The sequence below is a fragment of the Callorhinchus milii genome, unplaced genomic scaffold (genome assembly GCF_018977255.1).
Source record: "Callorhinchus milii isolate IMCB2004 unplaced genomic scaffold, IMCB_Cmil_1.0 Scaffold1, whole genome shotgun sequence".
NCBI lineage: Eukaryota > Metazoa > Chordata > Chondrichthyes > Chimaeriformes > Callorhinchidae > Callorhinchus > Callorhinchus milii.
The window spans coordinates 79,816,644-79,835,568 of record NW_024704742.1 but is presented as its reverse complement, the minus strand read 5'-3'; the positions used below and the strand labels follow the sequence as shown (position 1 = coordinate 79,835,568).

At 38.7% G+C, this 18,925-nt stretch overlaps 1 protein-coding gene across 1 annotated transcript in view; it reads left to right on the top strand.

The window, feature by feature from the left end:
* The window catches only part of LOC103177713 (choline transporter-like protein 1), a 42,107-nt gene extending 23,498 nt beyond the window's left edge, over window positions 1-18,609 (top strand). Inside the window, exons 8-16 of the mRNA XM_007892019.2 lie at window positions 1,224-1,363; window positions 2,738-2,924; window positions 3,955-4,120; window positions 7,173-7,329; window positions 7,447-7,530; window positions 9,544-9,681; window positions 11,354-11,590; window positions 12,910-12,990; window positions 16,045-18,609. Coding sequence (XP_007890210.1) covers window positions 1,224-1,363; window positions 2,738-2,924; window positions 3,955-4,120; window positions 7,173-7,329; window positions 7,447-7,530; window positions 9,544-9,681; window positions 11,354-11,590; window positions 12,910-12,990; window positions 16,045-16,068 — 1,214 coding nt within the window. The 3' untranslated portion in view covers window positions 16,069-18,609. The remainder of the gene's footprint in view (window positions 1-1,223; window positions 1,364-2,737; window positions 2,925-3,954; window positions 4,121-7,172; window positions 7,330-7,446; window positions 7,531-9,543; window positions 9,682-11,353; window positions 11,591-12,909; window positions 12,991-16,044) is intronic.
* The last annotated feature ends 316 nt before the right edge of the window (window positions 18,610-18,925 follow it).

Sequence of the window (18,925 nt, the reverse complement as noted above, 5' to 3'; positions counted from 1 at the left end):
GAAGATATATTGGCTTGACCCTGTCTGAGAGTCAGCTTTCCCTTGTTTGGCGTCTGGGTAGAGGTCATACTCCCATCTAGGAATTGAGTAATCATGTCATGAGGACAGATGTGAACACAAGGGTGCTCAGAGAGAGAAGCACATTCCTGGACATCTGATCAGCTCAAGACTAAGAAGCAGGAATCCTCCCAAATAGTTGTCCATATCTCTCTCTCCTTATCAGTTAGTTTCTCATGCAAAAAGAGCCTGCTCAAAGATTGCTATGAGGTAGTTAGAAACACATAAAAGAAAGATGTAACTTTGAAATAGTTGGAGTTGTTGTAGAGAGTCAGCACACTTTCCAGTGGAATCAATATTGATTCTACTGTAGCTATGGTCCCAGTTTTATGAATAAGATATTTGTATTACTTAATAAACCTTGGATTATTACACAACGGTATTGCTCGTGTCCACCTGAATCTCTTGCAATCCCACCTGTCCTCTGTCCCACCATTGGGAGGGCATGTGAATCAGCAATTTGAGCCTTTCCTTCCTCCCCCATCGTAAATCCTTAATCCCCCTCTTCCTGCTTTGAATCCTTTCAGTTGTTTTCTGCTACATTCTTATCTCCCACCCCTACCTTACTGAGCAGCCTACACCGTTCTTGCATAGTGCTTAGAGATATCATCTCACATATGAAGCACTGCAGAAATGCAAGTTACCACCCATTCTCTTTAAACACACTCTCTGTATCTCTCTTGCTCTATTTCACATACACAAACACAGTGTCCCACAAACACTACTGTTTGTGGGATACTGCTGTGCACACTGGCTGCTGTGTTTCACCCACAAAATATAAAGTCAATTCACTTTACAGTATATTCTGTGAAGTGCTTTGAGACGTCTCAATGACGTGATAAGGCATATATCAAATGCAGGGATTATTATTAATAACTTGGGCAGTCTGTTCAATATTGATAGAATATGATTTGATAGGTATGATATAAGAGCAGGTTCAGCTTGTAGGAGAATACTCTAGAAGTTTATTGCAGAAAATATCACCTATTCAGTTCACTGCTGAACAAAGTGAATCTTCTCGTAACAGGAGGAAGGGTCTCAATGCACAACATTTCTTCAAATACATTTGTTATTCTGAGTCTTAGAATGCTTGAATCTTACCTTTAAGGAGATTGTGGACATGACCTCTATCTCTTCAATGCTACCTCCTTTTAATTTCCATTCAGGTGGCACAGCTCTTCTTTGGTGGTTGTATGTTGATCAGAAGAAGGCTGAAAGTGAAGAGCAGTCAAAGGATCAAGCTGAAATGGCATTTGATAATGCTCAGGCTTTTCTGGTGTACGCCATTGCAGCTACAATATTCACAGTGGGTATTTAACTTATTATCTAATATGTAGAGAACAATTGCTCGGGATGTACAATTATTGCAATTTGTTAATTGACTTTTGTGTTTTCGTGTTGGTTTGTAACTAATAATGCTATTGTGGAGTCCTGTAGGGTATTGGTTAGAACACTCACAAGTGAGAAGACCTGGGTTTGACTCCCGGGCAAGGTGAAATGATAGGCAAGTTTCTTTCTCCACACGCCTCTGTTTACCTAACAGTAAGGAACCTGGTTGTTAGTCAATTGGCGGATAGCTTTTCCGGGGGTAATAATTCCTTTAAAAAAATGTGGTCACTCAAACTGTTTGTGGGACACTGCTGTGTGCAATTGGCTGCTGCGTTTCACCAATACAAAATACAGTTAATTCACTTGACAGTATATTCTGTGAAGCGCTTTGAGACATCTCGAAGACGTGATAAGGTGCTATATCAAATGCAAGGATTATTATTAATAAGTTGGACAGTCTGTTCAACATCAATAGAATCTGATTTGATAGTTATGATATAAGAGCAGGTTCAACTTATAGCACAATACTCTAGGAGTTTATTGCAGAAAATATCACCTATTTAGCTCACTGCTGAAGGAAATGAATCTTTTTGTACATAATATAGGTTACATTGCAGACAGATCAGATGTAGTAGAAAGGTGCTGCTGATTGTACTGTAACTATGTGATAATGTATGTTTTACTTTCCATGACTTGTTTTGCCATATTTCTGCATGGACATGCATTTTTGTAATTCCTTATGTCATTTCAAAAGCTTCAAATGCAATTTGTTGAAACTGTTATCAACACCCTAACTGAGGTCACCTAACTCACCATAAATTGGGATTTAAACCTGCGATTTTACGGTTTGTATGGCTGAGTGATGTACAGGCAAGCCAGGAGAATCATTTACGAACTTATCTGATGTGCAATTGTGTAGTTGTTTGAATCCTTGACAAAATTCTTTTTGAGAAGATGTTTGTAATGGAACTGCAGGTATCAGTATGATAGCCTTAAGCTGCAGAGTACTAATACTCATGGGAATTTGTTGCTCGCTAAGTCATTTTTCCTTCTCTCAGCATCTTTTTTGTTTTGGAGCAATTGTCTATTTATTTAGCTGCTTAACGTTGCATAATTCCTAGCTAGGGGATGACTCTTCAGCTTGTCCTATCCTATTCATTACCAATAACGTTTAAAGTTCTCGCAATTTGCAAGAGCAATGTGATTTGGTTTGACAAGTGATTTACAGTTTGCCAGGAAAATGGGATAGAGTAGCATTAATAGGGACCTTGGGGACACCCCTTTATTTAATTAACTTAATAATGTTTAATTCTGAATGAGGAAATGTGTGACTTTTTGTTTTATTTTTTAGGTCATTTTACTGCTCCTTATCCTAATCATGAGGAAACGTGTGGCTCTTACCATCTCCTTGTTCCATGTGGCAGGGAAAGTCTTCATTCATCTTCCATTCCTAGTCTTACAGCCACTTTGGACTTTCCTGGCCCTTATACTTTTCTGGGTATACTGGGTCATGATTCTCCTTTTCCTGGGTACTGCAGGTAGGATATTATCAAATTGCATCCTTTTATGGACCTACGTTCTACCATTTCTCTTTCCCTCTCCCTTTCAGAACACGTACTGCAAATGTACAGAGGGCTTCTTCCATGTTGGAAATATGTTTCTATTCTTAGGATTCCATGCAATTATAGAAATAATAGCCTGTCCTGTTTGGCCCCCGAAGCCACTAGAATTAGATACTATCTTTTGCCTACAAATATACATTTGCTATATTTCACAGTAAAATGCTGTGAAGAATTTGGGGACATCTCAATGATGTGATGGCGACCACAAACAACAAACTGCATTTATATAGCGCCTTTCACATTGGGAGGATGTCTCAAGTTGGACAGTCAAGGGTTTGCACCTGAGCTGGGGGTTGGAATAAGAAGGATTGAAGGCAAGGTGGGTGGAGATGGGAGGATGACCAAAGGCATAGTCAAAGAGAAAAGTTTTGAGTTGGGCCTTGAAGGAGACAAGGGAGATGGTGAAGTGAAGGCATTATGGGAAGGAGTTCCAGAGAATGGGGGCAAAAAAGCTGAAGGCCTGACCACTGAAGTTTGAGGCAGGCAGGGCTGGGCTTATGAAGCAGACCATTGGCTGCAAGCAGAAGGAGTGGGCAGGTTGGTAAGGTATTAGCAAGTCATAGAGGTAGGAAAGGTCAAGACCATGGAGAGCTTTAAACTGAGACCAAGGATCTTGAACTCGATCCTCTGGGGGATGGGAAGCCAGTGAAAATGGGCGAGGATGGGTGTGATCGGCTCGAGGAACTTGGTGCAAGAGAGGACACAAGCTGCAGAGGTGTACAACTGCATGTTCTTCTGAGTCTTTACAGATGCATGTATAGATTAGAAATTCCAGTATGTGATCACTACTAACTCTCTTGTCCAAAGTTGCACCAAGAGAAAGCAAGGCACTCCTTCGGTTCACACTCCCCTCCTCCACCCCATCGATGTATTTGGATCCATGTTTTTCATATAGTTTCATGTTTTTTAAATGAGACCCAAAACATATTTTACATTATGTTCATAGGAGATCAAGTTCTAGATGAGCAAGGTCTTGTGGAATTTAAAATGTCAGGTCCCCTTCAATATATGTGGATTTATCATCTGGTTGGCCTGATCTGGATCAGTGAGTTCATTCTGGCCTGTCAGCAGATGACAGTGGCTAGTGCTGTGGTAACCTACTATTTTACAAGGTAAGACATTTTCGAGAAATACCTGTTGTCACATTTCCTCTCTTGTACTTCATTGGTCCCTAATGTGAAGAAGTATTTTTCTATTATCTGAATTAGACATCGCAAAGAATGCAACCGGATAGTATTTGTCAAGCTACAACAGTTGTGCCTGTTAGTTTGGGTTCACAGAATTGGTGACTTGTCTACTCTTCCGACTCTCAATGAGGGTTACAATTACAGGCAGGGCGAAACCTTGGGCAAATTTCCTTACTGCACACGCCTATTAATAATCCCACCAAAAAAAAACAATAATAAATTGGTCATTTGCAATCCATGACTGTTTGTGGGATATTGCTGTGTGCAATTGGCTGTCGTGTTTCGCCCACAAATATACAGTCAATTCACTTTACAGTATATTCTGTGAAGCGCTTTGAGACGTCGAGAAGATGTGAAAAGCGCTATATCAAATGCAAGGATTATTATTATTATTACTATTTAGTGGTTACAATTTTCTCAACAGTAGAAGATAATTCCTTTTTCAATTTTAACAGCTTGCTTCTTTCTCCCTAACAGTCATTGCTTTTGCAAAATGGGTTCCAAGTGGGAATGGGTTATAAATGTTCTTTTTGTGCATTTTGTTAAAATTGTCTCGATCTATGGACTGCCTGCTTTGATCTGAGCTGCTGTTCTGGGTTGCATTTTTTTGTTTTCCAGTGCAACTGAGAATTTTAGGTACCTCTTTGCTCCTGAAACACTGGCGCCAACACTGAATCTTGCAGCTTAAGGTTTTATTGTACGGTCCCACAAGAATTAATAGTCAGCCTTCCAATGGTCATGTCATACAAAGACAGTGCCTCAAATATCTGATTTCATTTTTTTTATTGTGGTAACTGATATCAGTAGCATAAATCAAAAACACCCATGTAATGATGTGATTCCACTTTGAATTTAAATTTCTAGAGGTGGAGATAATCCAAACTGTCAAAAATCATGCGGAAAAATCAATTTCCACCAATGCCAAACCCTTTTAGAACGGAAATTCATTTCAGTGCTGTGATTAAGAGCAATATTGTACAAGTGCACAATATGATTTCACTTTCCCCCAAGAGGACAATATAACTCAGACTGCAAGGGCAATATTTCTGCGCATTTATTGCCAGTGGCAACATGGGCAAAACTAACTGGTCATTAAAGAGTCTTTGCTTTGGAGTGAATTGAAGTCGGCAAATTCCGCATACAATTATTGGGATTACACATTGCAGAATCTGGAGGGAAATGTTAACATATAATAATAATAATAATAATAATGATGCGATGAGTATATCGTCTTGCATTGTTCATGTCGCCATCTTGTGGTATGGTTGTGGCATTTGATTCAAACAAAGCTAAGAATTTCAGTTTCAGATTGTGCTTTATGTTTTGGTTGAATATTTATTTCTGACAAGCACGTCTGTATGTTTAATTATTATTTTCTGGGAAAATTAAATCCTTTTGTTTCATGGTTTTGTAAAGTAGGCATTTTTTTTAAACTTGCAAATAAAGTACAGTTAAATTTAGTGCCCCATGATACAGTGACATGATCCATTCACTGTTTCTTCTTCTGCATTACAACTTCAAATCTAGCCCCAACATAATTTACTGCAGGCCTTTTAGTTCTGAAGTCAAGACTACAATTTTTTTGTGTGAGTTGAATGTCCAATATATGTGGAAACCCATCACCATGCTTAAGAGTAAGCCAACAAAGTTCCACATATCTCATCTACGTGTGGAAATTCCCATGTTTGGAATGAAATGCACACACTCAGCTCAGAGAGATGTATCCTGCTTACATAATTCTGGAGAGTATTAGGCGCACACCTTTAATTGTTAATTTCTAATGTTGCCGTTTAATGTTTGCCGCTTAATCATCATCAGGCAACAGTCAATACAGTTCGGAGTAGCACAAGGCCTCTCGTGTGTAAACCACTCATTTTCATTTGTGGGTTTTATTTATATCATAATGCCAACTTTTGAAATGTTCCAACTTGTTAGATTTTCCTTCGTGCATTTTTGTCCTGCCCATGCCACTTCCCCCACCCCTCCTCCGCACTAGTACTAATGTGCTGCGATAGTGCTGAACATGCTGTGTTAGGAACCAGTTGTTGAAGGTGTCCACAAACAGCTTTCTGTACCTCAATTGGGAATCGGACCACCCTCTGGGGAACATATTAAGGAGATTAAAGTCATACATAAGGATGTTAAATTATTTTGTCTCCATGTGAATGATTTAATTATTATTTTCTAGGAAAATTAAATCCTATTTGTTTCATGGTTTTGTATAATCGATTTTTTTTTTAAGCTTGCATACTTGCTGGCAAGAGACCCATCATCTTGACTTTCTCAAGGGGTCTATAATATATATGTCGGCTCCTCGCTGCTTCTCCATTGCCCTGCTGTAAATCTCCAGTTAGGATCTCTGATGCAATGTTGGCTGAGGACAAACTTGTGCCTGATACAATTGTGACCAAGCATCTAGGTGGGCTGGTCTCAGACTTAACCTGAAGCAATCGCTGGGAGTTGGTCTTGGTCTTAACTTCCAGCTATTACTCCTGAAACCCCTGGGACCTGACCCTCGCCTTTCAAAGCTGAATCAGAAATTTCACAAAAAAATATTAAATTGATGGTTAAATCTTGTCTGCTTCCCTTTTGTAACTTGTTTTCACTATTCAGCCCATGCCAATTACTATTTTCATGTATTTGTCCCTTTGGCTCTCCCCATTTTTCCTTATCATCATGAAGCTACTTTCTTTCCCCAAGCCCTCATTTTGTACTCCATTCTTCACACAGTCACAGTTGAAAATATAGTAGTAATCAAGAATAATAACAATCCTTGCATTTGATATAGTGCCTTATCACCTCTTTGAGACATCTCAAAGCTCTTCACAGAATATACTGTAAAATTAATTGACTCTATTTTGTGGGCAAAACAATAAGGGAATTTTTAAGGCTATTTAGGGCATTTATGGATGAAGGTTTTCCTGTAATATCAAACATGATTTTTTTACCTCCTCTCCATTCTCCCCCTTTTCTATAGGGATAAGAAAAACTTGCCAGCGACCCCCATAGTTACTTCAATATTCCGTATAATTCGGTACCATATGGGAACTGTGGCCAAAGGTTCCTTCATCATCACACTGGTAAAGATCCCACGACTGATCCTAATGTATATTCACAGCAAGCTGAAAGGCAAGGTATGAAAAAAGACCAGCAAGAATTTCATGTTGACATTTGCCTTTTAAGTTTAACTGACAGTTCTTGAGGTTGAAGACCCACTTTAACTTTGCAGATGTTTTTATTCTCTCCTGCAGGAGAATGCATGTGCCAGGTGCATGCTGAAGTCTTGCATCTGCTGTCTCTGGTGTTTGGAGAAGTGCCTCAATTTTCTGAATCAGGTCGGGTTTAATTTTTATTTTTTACTTTGCTCACACAGGCTATTCTTATTGCCCCCAAAATTCTGATACAAATATAATTTCCTTGTTTTTCCATTATCTGTTCTGAAAGAATATTCGCCCGTAAATATACAGTCAATTCACTTTACAGTTTATGCTGTGAAGCGCTTTGAGGTGTCTAGAAAACTGAAAAGTGCTATATCAAATGCAAGGATTATTATTATTTATTTGATTTGTTCTCCTGATGGCCAGGTGCAGCATTTTGCCTTACAGAAGAAAACTCAAATCCTAACAGCGAATCTATGCTGAATTAGTTGATCTAAATTGAATTAATAATAATAATCCTTGCATCTGACATAGCGCTTTATCACATATTCGAGACATCTCAAAGCGCTTCACAGAATATACTGTGAAGTAAATTGAGTATATTTTGTGGGCGAAACGCGGCAGCCAATTAAGCACAGCAGCGTCACACAAACAGTTGTGGGTTGAGTGTCCACATTTATTTGAAGGAATTATTATCCCCAGAGAGCGATCCACCAATCGACTAACAACTGGGTTCCAACTTGCTGCTTAGTGAACCGAGGAGTGTGGAGTGAGCAAACTTGCCCAAAGTTTTGCCCTGCCTGGGATCGAACCCAGGTCTTCTCACTTGCGAGGCAAGCGCTCTAACCTACAGGATCCCAGTTAGAGTATGTAACCCCCAGTCTCTCCCTGTCCAGTATCATTGGCTTCAGTACCCCTGACACAACAACTTACCCTTTAGGAGAACGTCTCGGAGTGCTCTGAGGTAGGGTAGAGAAAATTGCCAAAATTTCCACTCCGGGTTTCTGTCTGGAGGCCTCTTTTTGGAAAGAGGTAGACACAAGATAAGGGGAGCATGGGTTAGGTTATGATGCCTTTCAGTTCCTGTTGAATAGCTTAATAGCTTACCAAAGCTTGCTGTTAAGACTCATTTGTATATGAGTCACTTGGTGAGGTATTGAAGGATGATCAGGAACCATTGACTGGAACTGTAGTCTTGCATAGGAATAAAAAAGGTCAAACTCATTCAGTAAGGAGAAAATTGGCAAACAAATTTTTGGAATCCAGTTCTACTTACTGTTTGTTACACATGTTTGAGAGTTTATAGGTGTTATCATTTCAACTGGAGTATATGTATATTTCTTGTGAGAAAGCATTAGGACCTCATTTTTAATAGGATTACCATGTTAAAAAGCAGCTATTGAATGCTATGTGGCTGCACATCTTTCACACAGTTCAGCAACGGAAAGGTCCTCACGTGGCAGGCAGCCCGACCAGTACGATGCAAATTGTGCCCATGTTCTTGCAGAACAATTCAGAAAATAACTTGTTGAAATTGTATCCTCAATCTGATGGAAATGAGGGAGCTTTCTCTCACAAAATAATTTGAGTTTTAATATACGTGAATTTTAACCAATGTTTACCTGGCAGTCAGTAGGAACTCTATTGTTACTTGATTGACGGATCACTTTCCCTTCAAATAAAAATAACTAATTTGGTCATTCAATCCATGACTGTTAGTGGCACACTGCTGAGTGCAATTGGCTGCTGTGTTTTGCCCACTATTTATACAATCCATTAATTTTACAGTATATTTGGTGAAGCGATGTGATAAGGCGCTATATCAAATGCAGCAGTTATTATTATGAAGTGGCCTATGTCACGTTTATGCCACACTAGAAAGGTTTTTGATATAAAAATATTCAAAACATATCCAAAATACATCTGCTTTACAATCCATAAAATTTTGGCTGCTGGTTTGCTTTCATAAGCACTCAAGGGATTAAAGTCAGCCATCTGCTGACTAGAATATTAAGCTCTATTTACCTGATACTTATTAAATTGCTGCTGATTATTACATTTTTGAAATGATAGTACTTGAGAGAGGGGACAGGTTTTCATACTGAAGAGTTCTGATAAGGGTAAACAGGGATTAAATTTCAAGGTTTAAATCCTTTGTAATGCTTAAACAATTGTTTTCTGTTCTGACAGAATGCATACACTGCAACAGCCATCAATAGTACCAGCTTCTGTACCTCAGCCAGGGAGGCCTTTGTCATCCTCGTGGAAAACGCTTTGAGGGTGGCTGCCATCAACACAGTCGGTGACTTTGTACTGTTCTTGGGAAAGGTCTGATCTCTACATTTTCCTGGATGTATTATTAATAGAAATTAATTATAATATGTGTATAATAATGTGTTTAATCACGTGTTATTAATGGAAAGCATTTGCAGATACACTCCAACTTGTTTTGTAACCTGACCTAACTTGTGTTATTGATCTTGTTGCTGAAACCATCTATTTAATTTAATTTCCAATCTCTTTCTTCTTCCCCCCATAACCTCACTTGATATTTCCTCTCACTTGATATTTGAGGGGCCTTTACATATCAAGCTAATGCTCCAATTTATACTGCTAGGAACAAAGCTGCTTCACACGATAGCGAAATTCTGAAATCCTTATCTTGACACGTGGGTACATTCAGTATTTGAACAAAGATTGTAGATTATTTTGCATTATATTATTATTATTTATTTATTATCTATCATGGTGGTCCAACCTTTTGGCTGCTGAGAGCCGGAATCTCCATTTGAGAAATGTCTGCGGCCACATAAGCGACGTTTTGTGTTTCCCTTCCAGAAGCTAAACATAACTTTTGAACAGCGCCTTTTTCACGCTGGAAGGATGTCTCAAAGCCCTCAAACATGGCTGGCTGGAAATCTGAACTGGGGTTGGGAGTTGATGGAGATGGGGTGGGAGGGGAAAAGATGACCGAAAGTACAAAGAGTTAGGTCTTGACATGCCTTAAAAGAGGGGACGGAGAGAGCGAGTCGAAGGAACTCTGGGAATGGAACTGGGCGAGGGATACGGCCAAGTTACAGAGATGGTGGGGGAGAAAGAGGGGGCTTTCTGTGGGGAAACTGCACGGCTCGTCACTCGCTGTCTGTACTCAGATGCCCCTTCCCCCCTCTTCTCCCCCCGCGACTGCTGAGGGAGACTCTGTTCGTCTGACCTGACATGAACCACAAAACACTGCCCTCACTTCTCCTGTCTCTCTCTGCCTCCCGCGCTCTGTTTTTCTCTCACCCTTTCCCTCATGCCTTCTCTCTCTCTCTCTATCGCTCTCTCTTTCTCTCTCTCTCTCTCTCTCTCTATCACTCTCACTTTCCCTTTTTTCTCTCCCATACTCTCAATTACTCTACCTCCCTCCCTCTTATACCCTCTCTCACACACACACACACACTATCACTTTCCCTCTCTCACTCACTCTCTCTCTCAATCACTCTCTCTCCCCCTACTCTCTTCTTCTCTGTCTCTCAGTCAGCCTCACAGCTCACTACCTGCAGCGGTAGCTGCTCGTAGGGTGGCAGGAGCTAGGGGTTTGGAGGACCTGGTTGGTTAGGAGAAGGCTTGCCTTCCCCTCAGCTCGGGAGGGTCTTTCTGACAGACTGCGGCTCATTGAGAGAGTGGAAATCATGCCGGCGCTGCTGCAGTCTATCAGGAAATTCCTCCCGAGCTGCGGGGAAGGCAAGAGGGTCAAAACTGTTATTAAATACTTTATAAATATTAACTTCACAATATATGGTTAGAAAATGTATTAAAGTTCACAGCAACTCCTGTGAAGCACTTTGATATATTCTCCTGACGTAGAAGGTGCAAGTAATATTATTATTATTATTATTGGAGGAGATGAAGAAGAATGGTCTTCTGTATAAAAAAAGTAAGTGTGGAAACTTATTGCGAATGTTGTTGTGATTGTTTAAAGGCTTACCTATCAATGGGCTCATGTTTGTTATTTCAGGTTCTCATCGTGTGCAGCACAGGCTTTATTGGGATTTTGCTTCTGAATCACCAACAAGATTATACAGTGTGGGCCCTGCCCCTCATTATCGTTTGCCTGTTTGGTTTCTTTGTGGCACACTGTTTCCTCTCCATATATGAAATGGTGGTAGATGTTCTCTTCCTGTGTTTCGCCATTGACACAAAGTACAACGATGGAACCCCGGGGCGAGAGTTCTACATGGATAAATCTTTAATGGTAAGTGAGTGATGTTTCCTGAGGAATTAATGTAATGCATTGGTTTGCTTACAATTTCTTGAAATATAGTGTTGCAGACTGTATAACGACGCCTAGTTATTACCATCATTCTGGTAATAGCGAACTCGACATTGAAACACCTGTTTTTCCTGTTGATTCTTACCCCGGTACAGCGATCAATGAATCAGAACAGCCCCTGATATAACAATCTGCAATCAAGTCAAAATAGTGGGGGTATTCAACAGTCAGTCACAGGGGGCCTTGTAGTAAATCAAGGCGGGGTTCTCGCAGTCAATCAAATGAGTGCTCGGCAGCCAATAACTGGGGCGATCGGCAACGAACCAGCAAACCAATCCACACAAGCACCAGAGAATGAGAGAGAGCTGGGGTGGCTATTCGCACAACCCGCTCCCCTCACCTCACCCCAAACTCCCGCTCCTCTTCCTCCTTCAATAAATGATTGCTCACCATGTGTAATGTTCGGCCATTTCAGCATTTAAACATTTATAACGAACCCCAGGATCTAACGCCATTAGTCAGCCTGTATATGAGTACAGGAAAAGTAAAGCAACGCAAAATACAATTGTAGTCCATGTGGAAAAAATCGTACTCTTCACCAGTTTCTTTGCCAAATGATAATCTAATTTCTCTTGAATTTGCTGACATAATCTGCTTCCACTACCTCCCTGGTTGTCTGCATTCTGTTGTTGAATATAAATTGTCTGTTTGCTTATCTACTACTGAGCTTGATGTCCATGCTCCTTTTTTGTAGTGCTCTATGACTGTAAAATGCCTACTCCATATAGTTTATTTTATCTATCTTTATGATCTTGAATTTGTTAAGGAATCTTCTCTTCTCTAACATGAATGTCTGCAGCTGTTGTACCATTTTAATGGTAGACTATCTATTGGCTTCCACAGTTAATTTTGAAACGTCTCCAATGCTCTTTACAGAATGAATTTAATTCCTGTCAAGTGCAGTGTCTGTTTTGGTGGGCAAAGGAGGGAACTAGTTCAACACACAGAAAGATTTCACAAACGCTCATGTGGCGTGGTTGCTGTCATCTAAGGCCAGCTAACATCAACAAGAGTGCTCCTCTGAAGGCAGAGGGAGCTTATGTTTGCCATCCTGACCATCTTTTCTACATGAGATGTACACCATAAACACAAATAAATTTAGCTATGCTATGAATCATGCATTTTAATATGTTTCTGTTAACAACACTCCTAGGGAGTTGCTTAAAAAATTATCCCGATCGTGCTTACAGAAATTCTGCAATTCCTTTTTACCTTTCAGTGAGTTTCTGTTTCTGTTGCAGGAGTATGTGGAAAACAGTCGAAAAGCATTGAGGGATGCTGATCAAGGGAGAGGTGGTAGTGGGGGAGAGATGAAGCCAATGGTAGGTGCCAGTGAGGAATCTGCCATCCTCCAGGAATTTCACTGTTACTACTTGTACCTTTCTGTCCTTATAGACTGGGCTCATTCTGGGGAAGCCTTTGCCCTGTGCTCTGCTCAGGATATCCTGCTTTTCTTATTTCTCTATTTACCCATTACATGGTTGGCTGAGGTATTTTCCTTGCTCCGCCCTCCATGTGTAGCGATACAATGAAACCGTACTTGGCACATTATAATTAGGCTTCACGGTTTTTCAAACATCAGTTATTCTGATCACAGTGAACATTATCAAAAGTTCAACTGAACTCCCAACATCTTCTAGATGGACTAACATGATGTCCTGCTTGTGTTCTAAATGCTATCAATAACTTTCAACACATGTTTGGTTATGTATTTGCCATTTCCCCACCGTCATGATCAGCTGACGAGTGGTGTGCCTTTGCAGAATGCTGCCAGGTACCAGTTTTTCATCTTTGCTGAAATGGACCAACTTTTTGCTGTGCCATTCATTCAGTGAAAGTGGCCTTGCCAAGACTGAGCAAAACCTGCACAGAGTTAATTGGTATATTTGAAGTTTTGAGCCAAAGTTGGGCTTTGAATTCCCGCTCTTCTGCTTGGAAGTTAATGCTCAATTCACACAGTTAAATTTAACTGTTGCCGATATACCTCATTTGTTTGCCAAGTCAGTAACTAGTGTGTATATGTTTGTGTTTTTCTAACAGTGATTTTTCTCATCTTTATGTACACCTATATCACACTAAATATGTTTTGCACTGCCCAACTTTAGATATTTAAAATCGGAAATCACAAGGTTTTGTTAGAAAAAGAGATTGACCGTTCATAATTGACTAAAGTCAGTTAACTAGTAACTGTTAAATTTGTAAGTTTGCATGTAAAATGTACAACATCACTGTTGATGAAATATTTGGTCTTCATGGAGAGTACATGGCTTGGCAGTCACTCACTTTCTTACACTGGTGTGATATGGTTAAATTCTATTTTGTACATTCTTTCAGTGTTTAGCTTCACTGCATGTTATCTATTCAGTCTTCAGAAGGATAGAACTGAAAGCAGTAATGTCTTGATTGCATTAGATGTTTCTTTTAAAGTCTTTCTAAATACTTAATATTATTTATGTTCAAGAAAGTAAATTAATGCTTCTAATAACAGATTTTTTAATGAGTTTTTCCATGTCATTTTGTTGTTTTTCAATACTACTTACTATTTCAGCGAACAGCACATTATTGAAGTAACTGAGCTTCTTCACTTCTTTTTTGTACATTTCATCTTCCGTCTGTCTTTGGTTTTGTTTCTTTGTTGTGAAGGAAACGGTTAATGAATTTCTAAATTGCTTTCAGTCCCTTTGGAATTTTCCATTGCTTACTTCAAGACTTTCTGTTGCATGTTTGCATGTTATTGTCCTATTTGTAATGAGAACAAGTATCCCTTTTAGGTGATGAATAAAAGTTGGACTATAAAAATCAGGTTATCTATTCTCTTGTTGTAAGGATTGCCTTACGACAAGAGAATCTTGGATTACTTTGCATAAATGATTTCAAGAGGGTTAAAACTTCAGCGCAATCTGAGCTGTTACTTTGGGAAGTAAATATGAACCACATGATAAGAATACAATCCTTCCCCTCCCCGATTAACACAATTTGAATGTTCCAAAAGACAGAATGCTTTGAGTTACCATGTTTTTGGTGGACTACAAAGAATGCAGTGAGAAAAGTAATATTGGTATACCTAGGGTAGTAAAGTACCACACACAGACCTGCTCCCCTCTGCAAAATATTGCATGGTGTATACAATCAGCTGAAATAAGACAAATTAAATGTATGGAACTGTTTAAAAAGATGTAAAGCACATTCTTGAGCATCCCTGTAAAATTCAATAATGTTGCGTGAGTTCAATTCCAATCCTGATGAATATTGCTTCACTTCTATTGAACTTTAGATCAATGGATATTTGAAATCCAGAAAAATGAAGCATTTGTCATGGTTACCTGGAATAATAATAATAATAATTCTTGCATTTGATAGAGCACCCTATCATGTCGTTGAGACGTCTCAAAGCACTTCCCAGAATAGATTGTTAAATGAATTGACTGTATATTTGTGGACGAAATGTCTTGGAGCAAGATGTTATTTATTCATTCTGACTCGCCTTCTAAGGCTGGTGTCTATTAATGAGTCATTTAATAAGAGGCAGTTTCAACAGTTTCTTTTGTCATTATCCCCACCTTTGTTCTTGCTGCCAGTTTCACAGTCCAGTTGCAGGCCTGGAAACTGAACATTTCTGTATTGGATAATGGTGTGTTGGGTAAATCAGAAAGGAATAGATGAATATTGAAAGATTCATATGATTCATTTAAATATTCAGGATTCATTCAAAGAAAAAGGGGTCAGTGACGAGTTATCCGGAGTGGCGAGTTTGGTTTATGTATTAAATACATAAATAAATGTGGTTGGGATATTGACACCATGATGGCTTATGGTAGTGACTAGTTAAGCCAGGGTTGAGTTATCAGGAGCTTATTGTAATTAATCCTTCCTTGAAATCTATTTTAAAGCTGTGCTGCAGAACCTTACTTGCCTCCTCTTTCCTTTTAGTGCCTTCAATACCTGCAGACAACGGACTAGTTTTTTTAAAAAATAAGCTCATTTATATATCTTGATGCAGATACAAATAAGTTTAGTAGAATGTGAGGTTTTGAGTTTCCTGCATAATTTTCAGTAACATTTTGTTATCGGATTTTCTTAAATAAGTGATTATCTTAATTATTAATCACCTTTCAAGTACTGCAAGAGTTGAGCCCAAGTTGTGCCCTCATCTCTGCGACATGCAGGTACATTAATTTAAAAGACTCGCATCAATGGTGGGAAGGGGTAGGTAATGCTTTGAAAAAATACAGAAAAGTTGCTGATGTTCGTTCAGAATTTGTGGTTGATTTGGCAAAGGGGGATGGTGTGAAGGGATACTTGTTCATTTAAAAACTGTTTGTAATTTTTTAGATGATTTAGTCTAAGATTGTACTGTACTGCTGTTTGTTTTCTAGGCCTCTGGAGCAACTTCTGCATGATTACAACCAACTTATGGAACATAGCAGGCATTCCAAAAAGGGGCTTTTTTTTAAACACTTCTTTTTTGCGAGTTCTTAAAAAGCTCTGAAGTTTCGCAAGTTCATAGCTTTACAGTGCCCAGGGTGTTTATTTTCCAAAATAGATTTAATTTGGACAGTTGTGCTTCATTTTTCTTTCCCTCCCTGGAACTTTGCCAATAATATGCAATAATTTGCAACAATATGCAGCTAGTTTAAAAATGCATTTCTTGGGGATTTTAGTGACTCAACGTTTTGTAATGAACCGCCAATTTGACATAACCACGTGTGTCCCAGTTCCAGGAATCCCATTCAGTAAAGTATTGTCATCCTAAAGGGAATATCATGACTTGAGCTTTAAACACTAAAACGTGTAACTATTGTTTGTATGCGTTTCACAATGCTCTTTTATAAATGAGCTGTGCAGCAATATCAATGAAGTTTTATAACAATATTCAGAATAATATTTTGCGTGATGACTTGTGCTGACTACAAAGGTGTACCTTACGGAAATGCAATACTGTAATTTGGTGTTTTTTTAAGCAAAACACCTTGTTTTTTTTAACTCCTGGGTATTTGACAGCTATGCTTTAAAAATGAATGGTCTTGTATCAAGTTTTCTGGAGCCATTGTTTAATCCAGTCGGACTCCTGTTGGAAGGAGCATTTTTTAATATTAGCTGCTTTTCTGCTAAGCATAAATTTTGACTTATCATTGAAGCTTATTTGTGGATGCAAATGATTAACATTGATATGCCAAATGTTGAGAGGCAAAACCTGCAATGAATATATTAACATTGATTTTTATTCCTTAACAATTCTAGAATAACAGTAACTGGATCTAGATCCTTTTGTAAATAACCACTTTAGAATTTTTACATGACCCTGATTCTCGCTCTTCCATCTCTCTCTTTCCCAGGGGATTACTGGATTGTAAAATTACAAAATTGCTTCTATTTATTCATTATAAAAACCTTCCTCTAAAGTTGAGTCTAAAACCTTGTATTGCAACAAAATCATGAACTACAGTGCACATTATTTCATCACCTTGAACTTTTTACTATTCCTTTCAGTTAAAACCTGTAATTCAGCAATTTGTTCAGTCTTACAAATATCAAAGTAAGCTGCAAAAATATTTTCAGGACTCTTTTGAAAAAGCAACAAAGCTGTGGTTTACCACTGACCTCTCTAACTGAAGAAATGATTGCACTGTCAAATTTATGGCCCAAAATAGAAGCATAGAAGTCTACTCTAATGTTTGCACATACACACATTTATTTTTAAGTTTAAGTTTTTGGGAAATAAGGTTTAGTGGTCTTGTTTAACCTATTTTGATTTTCTTGTGAATTGTTTGCTGAATTGTGAGGATTATATCATCAGTTATATGCAGAAATCTTTCCCAGAAATGTGGGTGAAAATCGCAATACATCAAGATTTAGTCAGCTAATCTTTATTTAACTGACCTGGGTGTGGCTTGCTTTACCCCCCTTTTCACCTCTCACTTTACTCTCTCAAGTCTGTCATAGTGGCTATGCCAAAAATGCTGGCTGCATATGGTATTACTGGATTAGTGTGATTAGTAGATTGTTTTGGTGAGTTAAAGCGATAACCCACTAACCAATAGTCCAATGTTATGGGGTGCAATGGACAGTTTGGGGGCTAACTATTTTCCCAGGTGAGGGAGTGAGTAGGTGGTTAGCCCAGTCAATTAATTTAAGTTGACGACCAGCCTCATGATACTGTTCATTATCAATTTTCACCTTCAAACTGAAGAAAAGATTGAGTGAAGTGTTTGACTAATGATTAGTCATAACTTGCAGCTTGTTAAAATAAATCAGATGTTTTATCTGTTTTGAAAGGGTTAAAGTGTTCTGCTTTGAGGTTTAACTCTACAAGCTCCATGAGGGCCATGACTAACATGAAACACCTTTTTTGATAAGCAAGAGGAGCATATTTATTAGGGGGCCAAATTGAGGTGAGGTGCTTTCCAAACTTTAGGTTTTACAATCTGGCTTGATCACATGTTGAAAGGGGAAAATGGAGTAAAGTTGATGTAAAGTTGCTTCAACCGACACCAAAACACACCTTTTATTTCCATTATGATCTCTACAATGAATTCTTTCTGGTAGGTTTCCGTCTTATATTGCATTGGTGTCCAGTTTATCTGCACTACATTTTAATCGCACAAATGTTGCCGAATGTCAATTCAAAATGTTACCAGCAAGATTCGGCAAAACTTTCTTTTCAACTGCCAAGCGGTTGGAAATTGCTGAAAATCATTGGTTTGGTTCCACATTCCATTTGCCAACTCCAAATAAAGTTGTGTGCCTCTGTTCAATATATTTTGTGGTCTGCTGGGTGACTGAACACAGAGATAACCTGTATTCTATCATGTGAGCTAATTACTGACACTCCGCTAACTGAAAATTATTTTACATACATTCCATATAGTTTCATTCCTGGACTGTAACTTTGTAATATTTGTATTAAAATTCAGCTTTTGTTAATAAAAGAAAATCCTTTATTTCCTTGCATTTGTTTTATTGCTACAGCCTTCTATATATTCAGACCACTTCTCAGCTGTTTGAAACTTATAACCTCTACTAGTTCACTTTTAATATTGCGAAATGCAACAAGTTTGAGAGACAAACATTTAGATGAATGTACAATTGTTTACATTGGAATCTATCAGTATATCGATTTAATCACATTCACCTCACAGACTCTCAAAAACTGGAGCATTCAACTGCCTGTCAAAGCAAAAGCAAATTTAATCTAGCACACTCGCTACAAGCATCCTGTCCCCCGTGAGGGGAAATGAGGGAATAATAAGAAGCTCA